The 16,770-nt window shown below is 33.5% G+C and overlaps 2 protein-coding genes and 1 long non-coding RNA gene across 21 annotated transcripts in view; 1 reads left to right on the top strand and 2 right to left on the bottom strand.

Annotated features, from left to right (window-relative positions):
* On the bottom strand, positions 1-4,416 carry LOC117690083 (uncharacterized). Its single transcript, XM_034473128.2, has 3 exons — positions 4,054-4,416; positions 3,461-3,960; positions 1-2,064 (listed from the first exon to the last, which is right to left on the bottom strand). Exons 2-3 carry the CDS (start codon positions 3,590-3,592, stop codon positions 1,279-1,281), a joined length of 918 nt encoding a protein of 305 aa, XP_034329019.1. The 5' UTR covers positions 3,593-3,960; positions 4,054-4,416; the 3' UTR covers positions 1-1,278.
* Positions 232-3,404, top strand: LOC117690082 (uncharacterized). Its single transcript, XR_010708550.1, has 3 exons — positions 232-372; positions 718-857; positions 1,034-3,404. It is a non-coding gene; the product is annotated as an uncharacterized lncRNA (long non-coding RNA).
* Positions 4,417-8,471: 4,055 nt separating the features above from the next.
* Positions 8,472-16,770, bottom strand: part of LOC105327381 (serine/threonine-protein kinase 26) — a 59,481-nt gene continuing 51,182 nt past the window's right edge. For all 19 annotated transcript variants that reach the window (XM_034473131.2, XM_034473130.2, XM_034473133.2 and 16 more), the window contains one exon: positions 8,472-12,018. Coding sequence is in view for 1 of the 19 variants with exons in the window: in XM_034473132.2 (XP_034329023.2) it covers positions 12,009-12,018 (10 nt within the window). In the remaining 18 variants the exon portion in view is untranslated. The remainder of the gene's footprint in view (positions 12,019-16,770) is intronic.

Below are 16,770 nucleotides of genomic sequence, written 5' to 3'. Positions count from 1 at the left end.
TCAATACACCGATCCATTTTATTTGTGGGTGTGTCGGGTTTGACCAATCAGATCACGTCATCTGATGCGGCGTATAAGGTCGGACATTGGTCGGACATCGCTACATGAAAATGGCGATTGTTTACGCATTGAAACTGTAAATCTGGGTGTTATTTTTCAATTGAGTTAAATATAATGGTGAAGCACTGTTCGTATGGGACATGTAAATCGGATAGCAGGTATCCAGAGAAACTTATGGGAGCAAAATTCATCCCATTTCCGAAGCCAAAGTCTGATTTGGAGAAATGTTTACGATGGATATCATGCTGTCGAAGACCACATGCCCAGCTTAACGTTGACAAAATTACGAAGCATACATATGTGTGTTCTAAGGTAAGTACACGTTCATTTTATTTTCAAATTATAGAATAACCTCTCATCCAGTAATTCGATATCCTTTGAACATGTTGAACACTGACTATACCCAGTAACGTTACATCACGTATGTACAACTTGAAAATGGCGTCGTTTTTGTTCCGACTTCTAAAATACCAAAATGCCCATACTGGCATAAACAAATTAGATTTTAACACTTGTTTATATGTCGGAATGCTTGTAAAACAAATGCAATAAAATTTTAAACCTGTAGCTTTGTGCTGTGACAGAGAGTCAGATAGAGCGCATTACATATCATAGAATATACTGATTGTATTACTATTTTATTTTACACTGTTTCAGCATTTCATTTCATTGGATGGCCCTTCAGATGAATACCCAGATCCTTGTGATGCCCAGACTGGTGAACTGCACAGAGCAAGGCGAAAGATCATATACTTGTCTCAACAGTCAAAATCAGATGATTTAAACAGCAAGACCAGGTTTGCATCAAATAAAACATTTCAATAATCAGCTGATAAGTGTTGGGTTTAAGATGAACATATTTGTCTCTGGTCAGATAATATATTGCATAACTTTCTCTACATCTGTATTCTGTATTCTACATGTTCTATACCGGTCTTATAAAGAAGTTTTTTATCAAATATTTTTTTTTCAGTAGTACCAGTACTGATGATTCACCAGACTCTCATGCAATGGAATGCTGTTTAACAACACAGACAACTTCAAATCCTGTCATAGATTCCTCATGCCAAACAGAAGAAGAATGTATGTATATTTGTCAATATCAGATTCTGCTTCTGTGATTTAGCTGGTTCCTTTTTATTAATTGAACACAGTAACACACTTTCATTTGTGAAATAATTCATTTCATAGCTGTAAAGTAACATTTGATGACTTAAACTATGCAGCAGGAATATTGTTCAATATTCTTGGTCTGTATTGAAGATAAAAATTAGCAAGCTTATCAAACATTTCTGTAATGAAGTCAACATTTTTGGTTATTTTTTCCACAAATAAATCTTTTCTTGTGTACACAACAAATATGCAGAAAGAAACACCTGTCACCATTAATTGTCCCTGAATTTGGAAATAATAATCATGATTCTTTTTCAATGTATATGAGTCTCCTAATATCTCAAGACAAAACTTTGGTAAGTTCACTGCCTCTGCGATGAGTAAATCTCTAGCTGAAAAGGGACATTTTATTTCCAATACCCCAGTCTGTCCTTCTATACAAACTTTACCATCAGGCGAGGCAGCAAGAAATGAAAATCTTGGATTTACTACTAATCCACAGTCATGAATATGTACATTGTGGAATTTTTCCATATATTTCTGTTTAGCTATGTTTTCATTACATTTGCCGTAGGAAGTTGCTTCAGTAGTAAAATTTTTACTTTCAAATATGCTAGAAACAAAAGTGTCGGTGATTTCTTTTTTCCTTTTACATATTCTTGCAAACTGGGAAGCAGTCACACGTTTCTTCCTCTCCTCATACCACAAAGCATTTCCAGATTGATCCACGGTTAATCTTTCTAACTTCTCGGCGTCATCTTGTGTCATGTTAAAAGCTTCATTGAGTTGTTGAAATTTAGAATTGATTAATGGCACATCAGTGTCTAGAGGAAATGTAGTATTTCCACAAGCCCCATGTACAATGGTCGGAAAAGATTTGTAGTTTTTCAACTGAAAATTTACAGATAATATAAGTATAATTAACATCTTTAATATGTACATAGGCTAATACATGGTACATGTAACTACAAAACTTATTGATAACAGAAGACTGTGAGAATAAAGTTAACTACATATTTATATATACCATATATACTTAACGGTATGCAAACTCTTGTAAGTAAGTAATGTAATTATGTATGCATGTAATTTTATCGGTATTGTTTCTGATCATATAATTTTATTTATTTTGATGTTAATTACAGTACACTTATTAATGAACTATTTTATTTACTATTCATGGGTTGCACAAGTTAGAAAACTGGAGGAAGAAAATGACAGGTTGCGACAGGAAATCAGACAGAGAGGGAAAGTTTCAGATGCTGCTTGCCAAACAGAGAGAGATACAAATTTCACTGCTGAAGAAGTTTCAAAGTCAAAGATCAAAAACTTGTTTGAATTTTACACTGGATTAAGTTATAGTAGATTTCTCATGCTTCTTGTGTTTCTCTTTCCAAGTTGTGAAAATCCAATCATTTATGAAGACAAAAGAAAAGAAACACATATTGACAAGTTTCCTTTGTCACAGCAGTTGTTTATGTACCTTTGCAGACTAAGAAATGCTTTAAATGTGAAAGATTTAGCATTCAGATTCAATATTAAGGTTCAAACTGTGTCAACAGTAATTAATGGGGTAGCGAAGTACATGTATTTGAGATTAGGTTCCTTAAGTTATTGGCCCCATCGAAATACAATCATAGGAATCATGCCAGAATCTTACAAACATGATTTTCCAAACTGTTTAGCTATTCTTGACTGTACCGAGCTAAAAACTGAAAAACCTTCATCATTGAAACAACAAAGTCAGTGCTATTCAGACTACAAATCATCCAATACATTAAAAGCTCTTGTTGTTTGTGACCCAAGAGGGTCAATTTTATTTGTTTCGGATTTATTTTCTGGAAGTATTTCTGACAATGATATCATTGAACAATGTGGTTTTTATGATTATTTAAAACATTTGAAAGAAATGGAGTTTATTGCTAATAATGATGCCTTAATGGCTGACAAAGGGTTTCTAATTGAAAAAGAGTTGGCACTTTTAGATTTGCAGTTGAATATTCCACCCCTTGCATCTAGTGCTAGGCCATTTAGTGAAAGCGATGTAAACCTCACCAGAAAAATAGCTACTCATAGAATACACATTGAACGTGCCATCAATCAAATAAAGTGTTTTAAATTATTGAAAAGAAAAATTCCTGTGAGCATGTTTAATTGTATTAATGCACATTGGTTTGTAGCTGCGATGTTGACAAATTTCCAAGATACTTTAGTAAAGTTTTGAAAATGAATGTTCTTGTTTTTATTTAATATAGTACATGCATGCAATCATTTCTGTGTCTTATACCTGATATGGAAGCATTGACCCCATCTGTACACCACCTAGTGTTGTCTCAATTAGCTGAACCTCCTCCTGAAGGAGGTAGGATAGTGGTGTTCCCACAGCTGCGGAATCTGTCTTTAGCTTTTTCACCTCCATAGCACCAATATCTGGTATTCTTAATTAATTTATATGCGGTGAGTTCATATATTCTAGTTTAGATTTATATTATTCAAACGTAACATGTCTCATGAAGACTTTATTATAAAAACCTTACAATAATTTGTCAGTACCACATCTTTGGCATAATGCTATGGATAGGCCTCTTTTTTCTTGGGGTCTGTTTAGGTTTAGAAAACACCATTGCAGAAAGTGGTTCTGGGCTGATTTTGGACCCCCGTGGTTTATGCCACTGCTGTGGCATACTAGTGCAGGCAAGTGCTGAAGGAACTTCAGTCATGCCAAGATTTTTGTAGTGAATTAAAGTGTATAGCATACCAATTGAATGGGAACAAGTACCGCTTACTCTGAAAAGAATATTTTTAAACACGTATGTGGAATATGTTACGATGGTTTTTTTTTTAAAATAAACATCATAATCTTTCGATATAAGTACATACCCAGCTTTGCATGAGCAATGACTCTCTGTGATACTTGAAGTTGTGATCGTAATTGTCATGTTTATTTTGTGGGGAGCTTCACTTTTACGCATAGATCGAAAACATTTGGCGGCGATATCTATTGATTCATCACTGGACTTGTACAATTTTAACGCATGTACATAACTATTCATGAAATAATTATAACCTCTTTCTTTCGCTCTCTTGGAAATTGATGTATTCTTGAAATAATCGAGAGAAATGTCCGAAGGGATTGATGTTAAGTTTATTTCGCCCGCCATGTTTACTTTAGAATGTCCGACCCGGAAGCGTCGCTATGACGTAACTAAGGGGGGCGGAGCTTATCGATGCAAAATGGATCGGTGTATTGCCCGGGAGTTACAATTTTTTGAATCTACATTATTTAAGGATGTACATGTATGCATAGTAATATCCCAAACAGTTGCACGATGGTTCTTGAGAAGATTTTAAAACATTTTCCTATATATGTTAAAATCTAAATCCCTCCTGGGGCCCCACTTTTGTTCGGGGGTCACGATTTTTACAATCTTCACTATATATACAACCTTTTGTGTATGTATTGGCATTTTTGGTGAAGTGGTTCTTGAGAAGAAAATTTTTAAACATTTTTCATATGTAGTTCTATGTTAAATTTTGATCCCCGCCTGGGGCCCCAGTTTTGGTCCGAAGGTCACGATTTTTACAATTTAGAATCTTCATTATGTATACAAGCTTTTGTGTAAATATTGGCATTTCTGGTGCAGTGGTTCTTGAGAAGAAGATTTTTTAAACATTTTCCTATGTATTTCTATGTTAAACTTTGAACCCCGCCTAAGGCCCCAGTTTTGGTCCGAGGGTCACGATTTTTACAATTTAGAATCTTCACTATATATACAAGCTTTTGTGTAAATATTGGCATTTCTGGTGCAGTGGTTCTTGAGAAGAAGATTTTTTAAACATTTTCCTATGTATTTCTATGTTAAACTTTGAACCCCGCCTGGGGCCCCAGTTTTGGTCCGAGGGTCACGATTTTTACAATTTAGAATCTTCACTATATATACAAGCTTTTGTGTAAATATTGGCATTTCTGGTGCAGTGGTTCTTGAGAAGAAGATTTTTTAAACATTTTCCTATGTATTTCTATGTTAAACTTTGAACCCCGCCTGGGGCCCCAGTTTTGGTCCGAGGGTCACGATTTTTACAATTTAGAATCTTCACTATGTATACAAGCTTTTGTGTAAATATTGGCATTTCTGGTGCAGTGGTTCTTGAGAAGAAGATTTTTTAAACATTTTCCTATGTATTTCTATGTTAAACTTTGAACCCCGCCTGGGGCCCCAGTTTTGGTCCGAGGGTCACGATTTTTACAATTTAGAATCTTCACTATGTATACAAGCTTTTGTGTAAATATTGGCATTTCTGGTGCAGTGGTTCTTGAGAAGAAGATTTTTAAAGACATGCACCCTATACTCACTGTTTCGCAATTATCTCCCTTTTGAAAAGGGCTGTGCCCTTTATTTTAACAATTTATAATCCCCTTTCCATAAGGATGCTTTGTACCAAATTTGGTTAAATTTGGCCCAGTGGTTTTTGAGAAGAAGTTGAAAATGTGAAAAGTTTACAGACGGACGGACAGACAGACAGACGGACGGACGGACGGACGGACGACGGACAACGGGTGATCAGAAAAGCTCACTTGAACCTTCGGTTCAGGTGAGCTAAAAACCAGTATCTTTTTGAGTCTGTGTATATCATGGCTTGTTAAATGTTGACTATATGCCATTTCTTAGTTTCGTTTTAATAAATCTTTGGGAGCAGCAATTGTAGCGCACACACTGCCGCCTGGCGTCATAATGCAGCATTAAATTCATGCAACTTGTATTCGTCTTTATTCATAGTGCCTTATGGTTTGCGTGTTTGAATTCACGTTTGTAACAGAGATAGAAGAAAGAATTTACACGAATAAGAAGAGAATATTGCAACATAGAAATAAGCAAACAATAAAGAATCAAAGAGAATCAAATTGAAATTATATAAGCATGAATATGAAAACAATAAAGTCACATGGAAGTGTAAATGTACTGAAGAATAAAGAAGTAAGCATAATAAGAATAAAAGCAAGATACATAGAATTTTGGCGGTAATTCCCTTCCATATAATTCAATCGAAACAAGCAGCCGTCTGAGCCGAATTTTGGACCATATCTTTAACGAATTACTTAGAGAAGAACAGGTTCATAATTCAGAAGAGACTTTGACAAATATCGTCAACATGATTAACCGGGAATTCGTTTCATGTTTATCGCTGAAGATATGTTACTCTTTTTAAAATATTGGGGTTAAAATTACGACATGTTAACTCGAATTTTCTCATAGAGCAGTCTATTAATCGGCAGATTTTAGCTACGTCTCCTTCTCAATATGAAACTTAAATTTGCCTACACTAATTGTCTAGGCTACATGCGTAATGTATGTCAATGGATAAAGAGAATTTATTAAACTATATCAGTAAAGTTTAACACGTTTGTGTTGTGTTTTCCCTAGTAATGGGAACAATTGTACAACCACGTAAATGCACCCATCCCCCACGGATACACACAGAGCGAGCATGGGGATAGGAAAAACGAAATATTTTAATTCAAATGGTTTTTAACAAGTTAAATATTTGGTCTCTTCAATTACATGTTTATTTCTGAATAATGCATTTCCCAGCACAATATTTTCATTTCGCGAGGGATTGCTCCGCTTTGCGGTGCACTTGTTTAAAAGTAAAACGAATAAATGCATATAGAAATACTTTTTTTTATACTATCACATTTAAATTATGAAAAGGTATGACAGTTCTGTGAAGCAGCTATAATGAGATCTTATCATAATGACAAATTCTGGTCTAAAGATAGATCTTTGGTCATAAGATTGTGAAACGGACCCCATGTACTAACACAGTTTTAGTGCACGGTAAATTGCAACCTTTTAGCACGTAAGGAACTGTAGCTCCAAGGTCGTCCATCTGATTTTTTTCAGATTGGAAGCTACAAGCCTGCAGACAAGCAAGTACGAGCTAACTTACATAACAAGATAATTTTGATGCAAAGGCTAATTTTTTAAGCCATAAAAAAAAACCAAGAGGCCCATGGCCCACATCGCTCACTTGATCAACAATAGCGAACTACTTCGACTTAAAACGCTTTAAATAATTAAGAACAGTAAAATTTAATATTTAGCAATGTTAAGTACCATAATTTTCTGATGTTAGTAGATTCAATATTTTAGAAAGAGGTAGGGGTGAAAATATATTGCGATATATAAATTATATACAACACCAGTATATTATTTCCTGCAGTTTTTGCACATATGTGAACAGTATTAGCTCTTTAAAGATAAAAAATTTCATACATTTTCTAAGACGTATATCAGTTTAAAAATCAGCACCCATTATGGGCCTGCCTTATCGTGTACAATCATAATTTGAACATGCTGAATCTACACAAATAAAGGATGCCAACATTTTATTTCATTAATATTTTGTCTCGGAGGTCATGCAATACATATCTATTTTATATGATGGAAATACTGGAAATGGTAGTTACCATTTACCTGCAATATTTTTTGCTTGGTTTATTGGTATTTATGAAAAAAAATCGAACTTAAACTAGTGTAATTTTCATTTTTCCACATCTAAGTGAATATTTTTTGCGCCAAGGACAAACTCTTAGTTTTAAAAAATATTGAAGTAAGTATATAAACGGCATTTTAAGCTTAGTAAACTTAAATGATAATTAATTTTCGATATTTAAATCAAATCTATATTATCCAACAAATAAACTAAAAGTGATTTAAACTGCAAGAAAGTCCAGGCTCGAATGACCACTCACTCATGCCTTGATTCTCGAAGCTTTTGTTTTCTTTGAAGCTTTTACATGTTAAAAAAGGCCATCACATGGCATGCTAAAATATTAAGTGATAAAATGGACATCTCATTTAAGTTTGTATTTATTTTATTTTGAAGAGAGAGAGAGAGAGAGAGAGAGAGAGAGAGAGAGAGAATAAATGAAGCATGCAACATTGTATCATTATTCTGGAATTTATTTGTGTATAATCATTAGTACATGAAATTGGAAAGCACAGTTTGAATGAACAGAAGTATATATAATATATATGTATATAAATGACTCTCTGAAATGTACATAAAACTTGTATAATCAAGGTATCTCATCTTTCTATTCCATAATTCTAATTCATATCTAATTAACAATGATCTATGTTAACAATAATAACATTTAACATTTTGACATTCCTTAAAAAGGAAAATCACTGTTGCACAAGAGTTTTTTCTATATATTGTAGAGAACAGTACCAGAGTACAATGTCGATTATTAACTGAGAAATTGCTTTTGATTTACATAGTTTACATGCATGTGGCTAAATATTCCCAATTTTTACCATCAGAATCGTTTTTTAAAAGTTTATCACAGAATATATCTGCAGGTGACTGAATTCCTTGACAAGGCTGCATTCCTGATGTCAGAGAACAGTCTATGGAACTAATCACAGATAAAAGGGATAACTGGGTCACCTATGTAATGTGGTTTATGTGGAATGTTACTGATTTCTCTGGATATAACAAAAATAAAAAAATAACTTTTTACCAGAACAAATATAACATTGCTGGAGGACTAAAGTTGATAAGACTCCATTATGCCACCTCCAGAAGGGGGCCAACTCCATAACTCATGGTTTTGGGGATCACCACCACACAAACCCTGTCCGACAGGTCTGGAAGAGCACTCCATGGTCTTGTATGTGGGGGATGGGAATTTTAACTGAAAGTTTCCTTTTTGACTGACGATTGGCTGCAATTTTCATATTTAAGAGGTTTAACACATCACTCACCCACCCCGTTTTTTTTAAACCCCTTCTTAGATTAAGCAGACAAATTACAATATTTGAAAAGGAGAAATGTGCCCCAATACATCGACTAATCATGGGTTGTTAACTGTTCTGGGGTGAGAGTGGGCAACCATTGTCATTTGGGCAATGTTAGGTAGGGACTTTTTACTGTACATATCTGTCCATCTGTCCAAACCAACATAGCAGGATAATAAACTAGATTATTTACAAGTGTTAATGATAATAAATATATAGACACACATTACTGACATCTTTCACAAAGTAAAACTTATACATATCACTCTAAATAAAGGTACAATCTACAACCATTCTTCATCACACACATTGCCAACCATTACTGATCAACAAACATACAAACATACACTACCGGTAAATGATTAGCCAAAAAAAAAATCCTAAAATTATAAGAAAACAGAGTTTAGACACAGCCTAATGTTGATTTGCATGAACAACAGTTGATTTTTCTCATTTCTTTTGAAAATAAAAAATGGTCAATAAAAAATCTTAATTAATTGGAATAATACATGTATGATTTACAATGATTTTAATGTTTTTCTCTGTAAAAACTAAGAATTTCATCTAAGACCTGTCTCATTTCAACTTTTCTTACTGACACAACTTTGAACACCAATATACATTATTTGTATGGGCTAAGGCCAATGTTCATACAGAATTAAAAAATATACACACTGATTAAACCAAAAATAATCTGCTTTAAATATAATTTTACAAACCTTTACCGTGATTACCAGAGACTCATAGTACATGAATATGAACAAAGATATAATGTTGGATATACTTGACGTTACAACTTAAAACATTGATGCAATTCATAAACTCAGGAATTATTAACTATTATTTCCTCATCCAAAACTAGTCTCCATTTAAGCACCATCAAACTTCATATCAACACATCAATGTGTTGAGAAATTCAGGAAGCTCAGACCATCAAAAATTTTTGGAAACCAGATTTTGACCAAAAGTATGAACAATTTTTTGGTCATCTCAAAGATTCTGCACAGAATATGATAGAACGTTAGAGTCTACCATTTCCTACCATCTTTGAGACAAATTGTATTTCAAAAATATCATAAAAATAAAATAACGTAATTTCAAAAAACCAATTTTCAATGTTATGATATAGAATGATATGTCATGATATACATTAATGAAGTACATACCCTAACTCACATGAAAAAAATTATTTAGTCTAAGAATACATTAATAGAATATGCAACTGAAACTGCCAGAAAAAATCCCATTTACACAAATAACACTGAATGACAACTCAACCTTGGAAACATCCCACTTCTTAGTAAAAACTTACTAGCTCAGATATACTCCTTTCACTGGAAACTTGCTCACACAATCACTCGATATGATTCGTAACATTCCGTGGACAGAACGGGAATTGCTCATCAAGAGTTTTCCCAAAATGTGTTTTAAAGTTATTCAACATCAGTTATTCCAAACAATAATGATCTCCAATCAAGCAGTCAGGGGCTTTATTAAAAAAAAACCCACAACAACAACAACCAAAAAACAGTGTTGAACAATCCCATCTAAACATTAGCACACTGAGATACATGCAGTGCTTTGCCTGTTTCCTTCTGAATTAACAAAGGCTTTTGTTTTCTTTAAAGAATTATAAATAAAAATTAATGTGTCGATGTACTACAAAGATAAAATGGACAACAATTTCGCCCCCATAATTTGCAATTTTTTAAAGTTTATCAGGTTCATGATATTATTATGCTATTTTTTTTTTAGAAGATTTAATCATTGATATATTTTTCATCTACTGTGGAATCATTATATTTCGTGGGGGCCAATTTTCGTGGATGACTTAAATTTTACAGGTTCGTGGGGACGTAATTTCGTGTATTCTCATATATCTACTAAAGGAAATATGACGTTATTACTTTAATTTATTCATTCGTGGAGGATGTTAATTCGTGGATGAGAGGTACCCACGAATTCCACGAAAATTGAGCCAATGCGAAATTTAATGTTCCACAGTATATTTCGTCTTCAATTTGAACTCACTGGCAGTATATGACATCAGAATTGGCATAATTATTGTAATTGTATCAAAATACATGTATGTCAAAATTGTATCATCGTTTTTTGAATGGGATATACAGAACGCAGCTTTGATCTAGCTTTATGATGTCATATTTCAAAATTAGGGGCAATATAATCAAAATGAAAATGATGAAAAAACTTCATATGAATATAACTGTACAAAGAAAACAAAGAATAGAGTAAAATGAATATTTTCATTTTGAAAGCAATTTTAGGCCATTATCATATAAAGTTCTTTAAAGAAGTTCTTTTGCAAACACTACAATTTTATTGCAATACATTAACAGGTGTGAGTGGTGTACTATCTGGTGTTGGTTAGGCTCCTGACTGCTGAAAGAAGTGTTATTAGTCTAAAACACAAATAAATACTTAATACAGTCCCTGAAACAAGTGAAACCTTTGGTCCTTGTATAACTTAGGAAGAAACATGGCTCCTGTGATATCATTTGCAAATTCAACTCTCTGATATCCTCTAGAATTGTCCACCATCGATTCATATCTCTCTCAATTCTACCATGAAAATGCACACATAATTTCTTTTCAATGTGAAGGGAAGTATTGGAACATTCACCCTGTAAGAAATTTGTGATTTCATAGAACCACAGAACTGTTCTTTCAGTATCCATTTAAACTTTGCCACTTTACAAACAGGACAACCACTAGACAGAGGAGTAGAATATTGTTTAAATGCTGCCCTCATACGGTCACTGACAAAGGGCATGTGACCGTCAATACAGGAGAAGGGGAGTATAATGTCATGTACAGGAATTCATCTCAGCCTTGTCTGCAACAGCAGTCCATACAGAAATAAAATAACACAGAAGAAATGTGTCCTCTCTGAGGAGGGGCCCTAATCCTCAGCCTGTTCAAGTCCTTGCCCCTCAATGAAGGATCATCCTCATTCCATTTTCTTTCTCCTCTGTCCAAGCACTGAACAATATATGTCCCTCTCTTCTTCTGCTAGGAAGGTCTGCAAATACAATTTATAAGTATACTGTTAATGAGAGTTTATTGAATCTATACAGTCATCTGGGTGAACTGACACCCTGTGAAGGCTGTACATAGCCACGTAAGATAAAATAATGAGGCAAAAAAAGGGAAGCTCAACAGGGTCTATATAAACTTTACAGATATTATCCGCCATCGTAAATTAATTTCTTTATTTGTTTTGGGGTGTTTTTTCTCAGAAAAATTGTCAATAAATGAATTTCATTAATGTAAAAAATTCTATGAAAAAGTTATAAATTTTTTTTTTTACCTAACTCTGCTTTAAGCAGGTCAATGGATATTCTTAACTAAGTAATAGTTTTTTTTAATAAATGTTACAAGATAACCTCTCATCTCAAAATGCTGTTCTGAAATGTAAAATAATGGTATGTATATTTTAAGTCCAAAGAGTTTATCCTGCAAAATTCAAAATCACAAGAAGTTTACTTTATTTCCACGAACATTGTTGTTATGTTTAGCAGGACGATTCTGAATTGGGTGAAACAGCTGCTCCAGTTTTGTTAGTAATGGCTGCTTCAGAAAATTTCCCCCCCCCCAAAAGAACTTTAAAAGAGACATGGTCACGATTTTGATCAAATTTTATATTTCTACTTTTATTGTTTACAATGCTTTAAAAATGTATTTCTAATGATCAATAAAAATTTGAGTGTCAGTCATAGAGTTAAAAGCCAGATACATGCAGAGCTCACAATTCTTTTGTTACATAAGTAAACAAGTTTTGTGCCATGTTTTTGTTTACATTGGTTAAATCAAAGTACCGAAGAACTGACGGGAGTTGATTTTATGGATGTTTATTTGTATTAAAATCAATGATATGTTATTTTGCATTACAAGTACGGGTAGTTTCTAATCTGTATTTGAATTATGCACATTTTTATAATATGAATTTTTGGACTTTTTCGACAAGAGAATGATTAAACCCCATATGAATCATGTTAAGTAATATTTAAAGATAGAATTATTTCAATCAAACTATGTATCAGTGATAGAAATATTTCTGGAAAATTTATGGATCTAAGCAATATTGAACTCTAGTCTTGTTCAATCTCCGACAAGCAAGAGAGACTCTCTGCTTGTCGGAGATTTACGGAGACAGCCGAGCGTCGAGTTGAACGAGACTATATTGAACTCTGGCGTAAGAATACATACGACTACAAAAAATATCTAAATTGTTTGTACTATTTAAAATCTGACTATTTTCAAAGTACATGTATTTATAAATAAGTTTCCAATTATAATATACAATTCTATACATAACAATATCATGAAACAATATCATATCATAAAATATCAAAGAAATTGATACAATATCAGATCATATCATATAACTTTTTACAATATAGCATATGATTTAATATTGTATCATATTAAACAATAATGTATCATATCATACAATACTATATCATAGGAATTATGTTATATCATTTAACAACAAACACATCTATTAAGCAGGTTTGAGTGAGGTAGGAGATTTTTTTAGCATCCTTGATAATGGATATCAGGCTCTGCATCTGAAGTTACCTCTACGAATCATTTATATTATAGTTAAATCAACTATGCAAGTTTTTATTTTTAAAACATGTGACCTGTTCCAAAAAACTAAACCTCATCCAGCATCCGAAACCTATGGCTCAGATTCAGCATTCAAGCCTGTTAGGTGCATCAGTATCATAAGACGCATCATCCATGCAAGTTTAGTGAAGTTAGGACCAGTAATAACTAAGATATATTCATCAGAGGACACCTGTTTCAAAAACTTTAACCAGGTCTTAAAACCTTAACCTCCTCCCGCATCCGAAACCTACGGCTCAGATTCAGCATCAATGCCTGTCAGGTGCATCAGTATCACAAGACACACCATCCATGCAAGTTTGGTGAAGTTAGGACCAGTGGTAACATAGATATTACTATCAAAGGGCACCTGCAACAAAAACTTTAACCTGCTCCAAAAACCTTAACCTCCTCCAGCATCTGAAATTCAGGATTCAGATTCAGCATCCAAGTCTTTCAAGTCCATAAGTAGGTCCAGATGCATCATCAATGCAAGTTCGGTGAAGATAGGACAAGTAATAACTTAGATACAGGACCTGCAACAAAAACCTTAACTAGGTCCGGATGCTGACGCCGACGGTATAGCATAAGCTCCCCCCCGACTTCGTCTTCTACATTAAAGCTTTATTAAGAATAATTTCACAACAGATACTTGATAAACATATTTAAAACTGTATGTATTACAAATAATTATTTAATAATTTTTATGGAAAGATTCAATTATCATCATGGAATTCGTTTTTTGATCGTAAATAATTAAATGTACCTGTGGCTGACTTTTCAATTCATGTCTATCGTTTTCAGACTTATATTTAAGATTTTCAATAAATGGTGTAAGAGGATTTAATGAGTCTAACATATTAACAAAATAACTTTAACTTTTTGAAAAAAATATAAATTTACCGGTATATTCGTGTATTTAGGAGTTACAGGTAGTGCACACCTTGTGTTCTGTTTTCTGTAATTACACAGATTTTTCCAAAACATTTTGCATGAATTTGGCATCTGGCTTTCATCATTCAATCTCACTACCAATAAATCTAGAAAATTCTGCCTCTAAACTTTATTATAAACAAAAATTGAAAACATGTGCGATGTCTGCATCGTAGTCTGCCATCTTTGTTTATTGTAGTAATGCATCACGCCACCATGCACAGGTAAATCACGTGATATCTTTATAGAATGAGTGAACAACCATCCGTACACATGGCCATGCAGGTATATACCAGTCAATGTCTTTTATAAACAACAGGTGTTGAGGGGTCTAATTAAGAGCTGTATATAGGGTGCGTCAAAAGTCGTCATTAAGGATATGGCCAGGGTCGTCAAAACGTGTCATTAAGGGTTAAAGGATAGAAACCTCTAAGGGGAAAAGAGCACAAAATTTTGCTACACATCTGGCTCAGTATTACAAATGAAGCATGGTACAATAATTTCATTTCAAATATTAAGAAAAATAACCCTGATGATAGCATTATTCTGCGTGTAAAATTTCAAAGGTGTACAATTTTTACTTTTTCTTTAATGTTATTTGTTCCCTACCGGTTCAACCAAAGAGGACTATAGCTTTCCTCTGCATCCATTAGTCCATCTGTATGTCCGTCTGTCTGTCCCAATTCAGTTTTCCACACTTTTTTCATTTATGCATTTGAGGAATAATGTGCAACTTGCTGAACAGCTTTAAAATGTCAAACAACAGATCAAGTTTACACTTTTGTAGCGTCTAATAGCATATTTTCGAAAAAATTAATTTTTTTACCGTACTCAAATTTTTTAATGTTTGGGTTCGAGATCGGGTTTGGTTTGTATTGAATAAAGGAGGCCAGTATGTGGTCAGTAATAATATTGTGCGTTACTTGTATCATTTCTTTTATCATTTCTAAATTACAAACAAATAAGTTCTGTAAAATAGTGTCAAGTATGGTGTTGTAAATCTAACCGGCAGTTTCTTTTTTTGAATTGTTAGGTCTTTCCAACTTTCAGGTGCCCTTGTGCATGAAAAGCTTCTTATCGCTACTCCTTTTCAACCATTAGAGGTAGAGACTTGAAATTTTTACTAATGTGTGAAGTTCACTTAGAGGCTTCTTCAATCTATTCATACCGAAAGGGTCTGAGGTCTCCTTCTATATAGCAGTTAATTATTTCCCCTGAAATTTTTGAAAATTCAATAAAAACACTTACAACTCGTAGAGACATCAGACCACTTGCAATGGAAGCGTCTCCCTCGGCCGCTCAAAATAGTCATTTGGAAATCTGTGTATTAATGAGTTTTCATATTTTTTTGGCATATGAAGGTATTGATAAACTTTTTCATGGATGTAGTAGGACCCTTAAGACATTTGAAAATATCATCCTTCAGCCCCTACCTTGAGACAATTATAGAACTATTTCCCCTATTGTATAAGATGCTTGTAATCGCTACTCCTCAAACACCGTTAGAGGGAGAAACTTGAAAATTTTACCAATGTCTTCAGTTCACTTAAAGGATCCTTCAATTTTTTTCATACTGAAAGGGTCCGAGGTCCCCTTCTAACAGTTATTGCCCCTGAAAGTTTTCGATATTTATTAAAAACACTAACTACTTTTGAACCAATTATCATAGATACATCAGCCCACTTGGGATGAAAGTGTCTACCTTGGCTGGTTAAAATTACATAAAGGTCAAAGGTCAATGATTTTGCCTCATTTTGATTCAGATTTAATTTTCTGCATGTAAAACCCGACCTATACAAGAAAACAAAATGGCAGAGTTGATTGCATAAATGATAACAGTAACAATATTCTCCCCAAAAAAGGAGATCAGCTTATTTATCAATCCTAAGGAGCTACAACGTAAAATATATCAGAGTTATATATATTTTACAGATTTAAAAGAAACTCTCCTAACAAAATCATGTTAGACAGCAGGTCACAAACAGTGTAAAAATTGCACATGTCTGGAAAAATACTCTTGCATTTCAATATTCAAATACATTCACAGATTTTTACATTTATCAAGCTAAATGTTATTTCAAATTAATCTTAACCGAAAACTGCAGAAGATTATTGGATATTGAATAAGTTAATTCTTTTAATACCCCTAGTTTTAGGAACCACATAGTGTTAAAGGTGATATCACAGAGATCAATGGTAGTGGTATGGGTTTGGCTGCTTAATTTAAGTA

The sequence above is a fragment of the Magallana gigas genome, chromosome 8 (genome assembly GCF_963853765.1).
Source record: "Magallana gigas chromosome 8, xbMagGiga1.1, whole genome shotgun sequence".
Taxonomy (NCBI): Eukaryota; Metazoa; Mollusca; class Bivalvia; order Ostreida; family Ostreidae; genus Magallana; species Magallana gigas.
The sequence above is the reverse complement of the archived record's forward strand: the minus strand, read 5'-3'. Positions and strand labels throughout refer to the sequence as shown.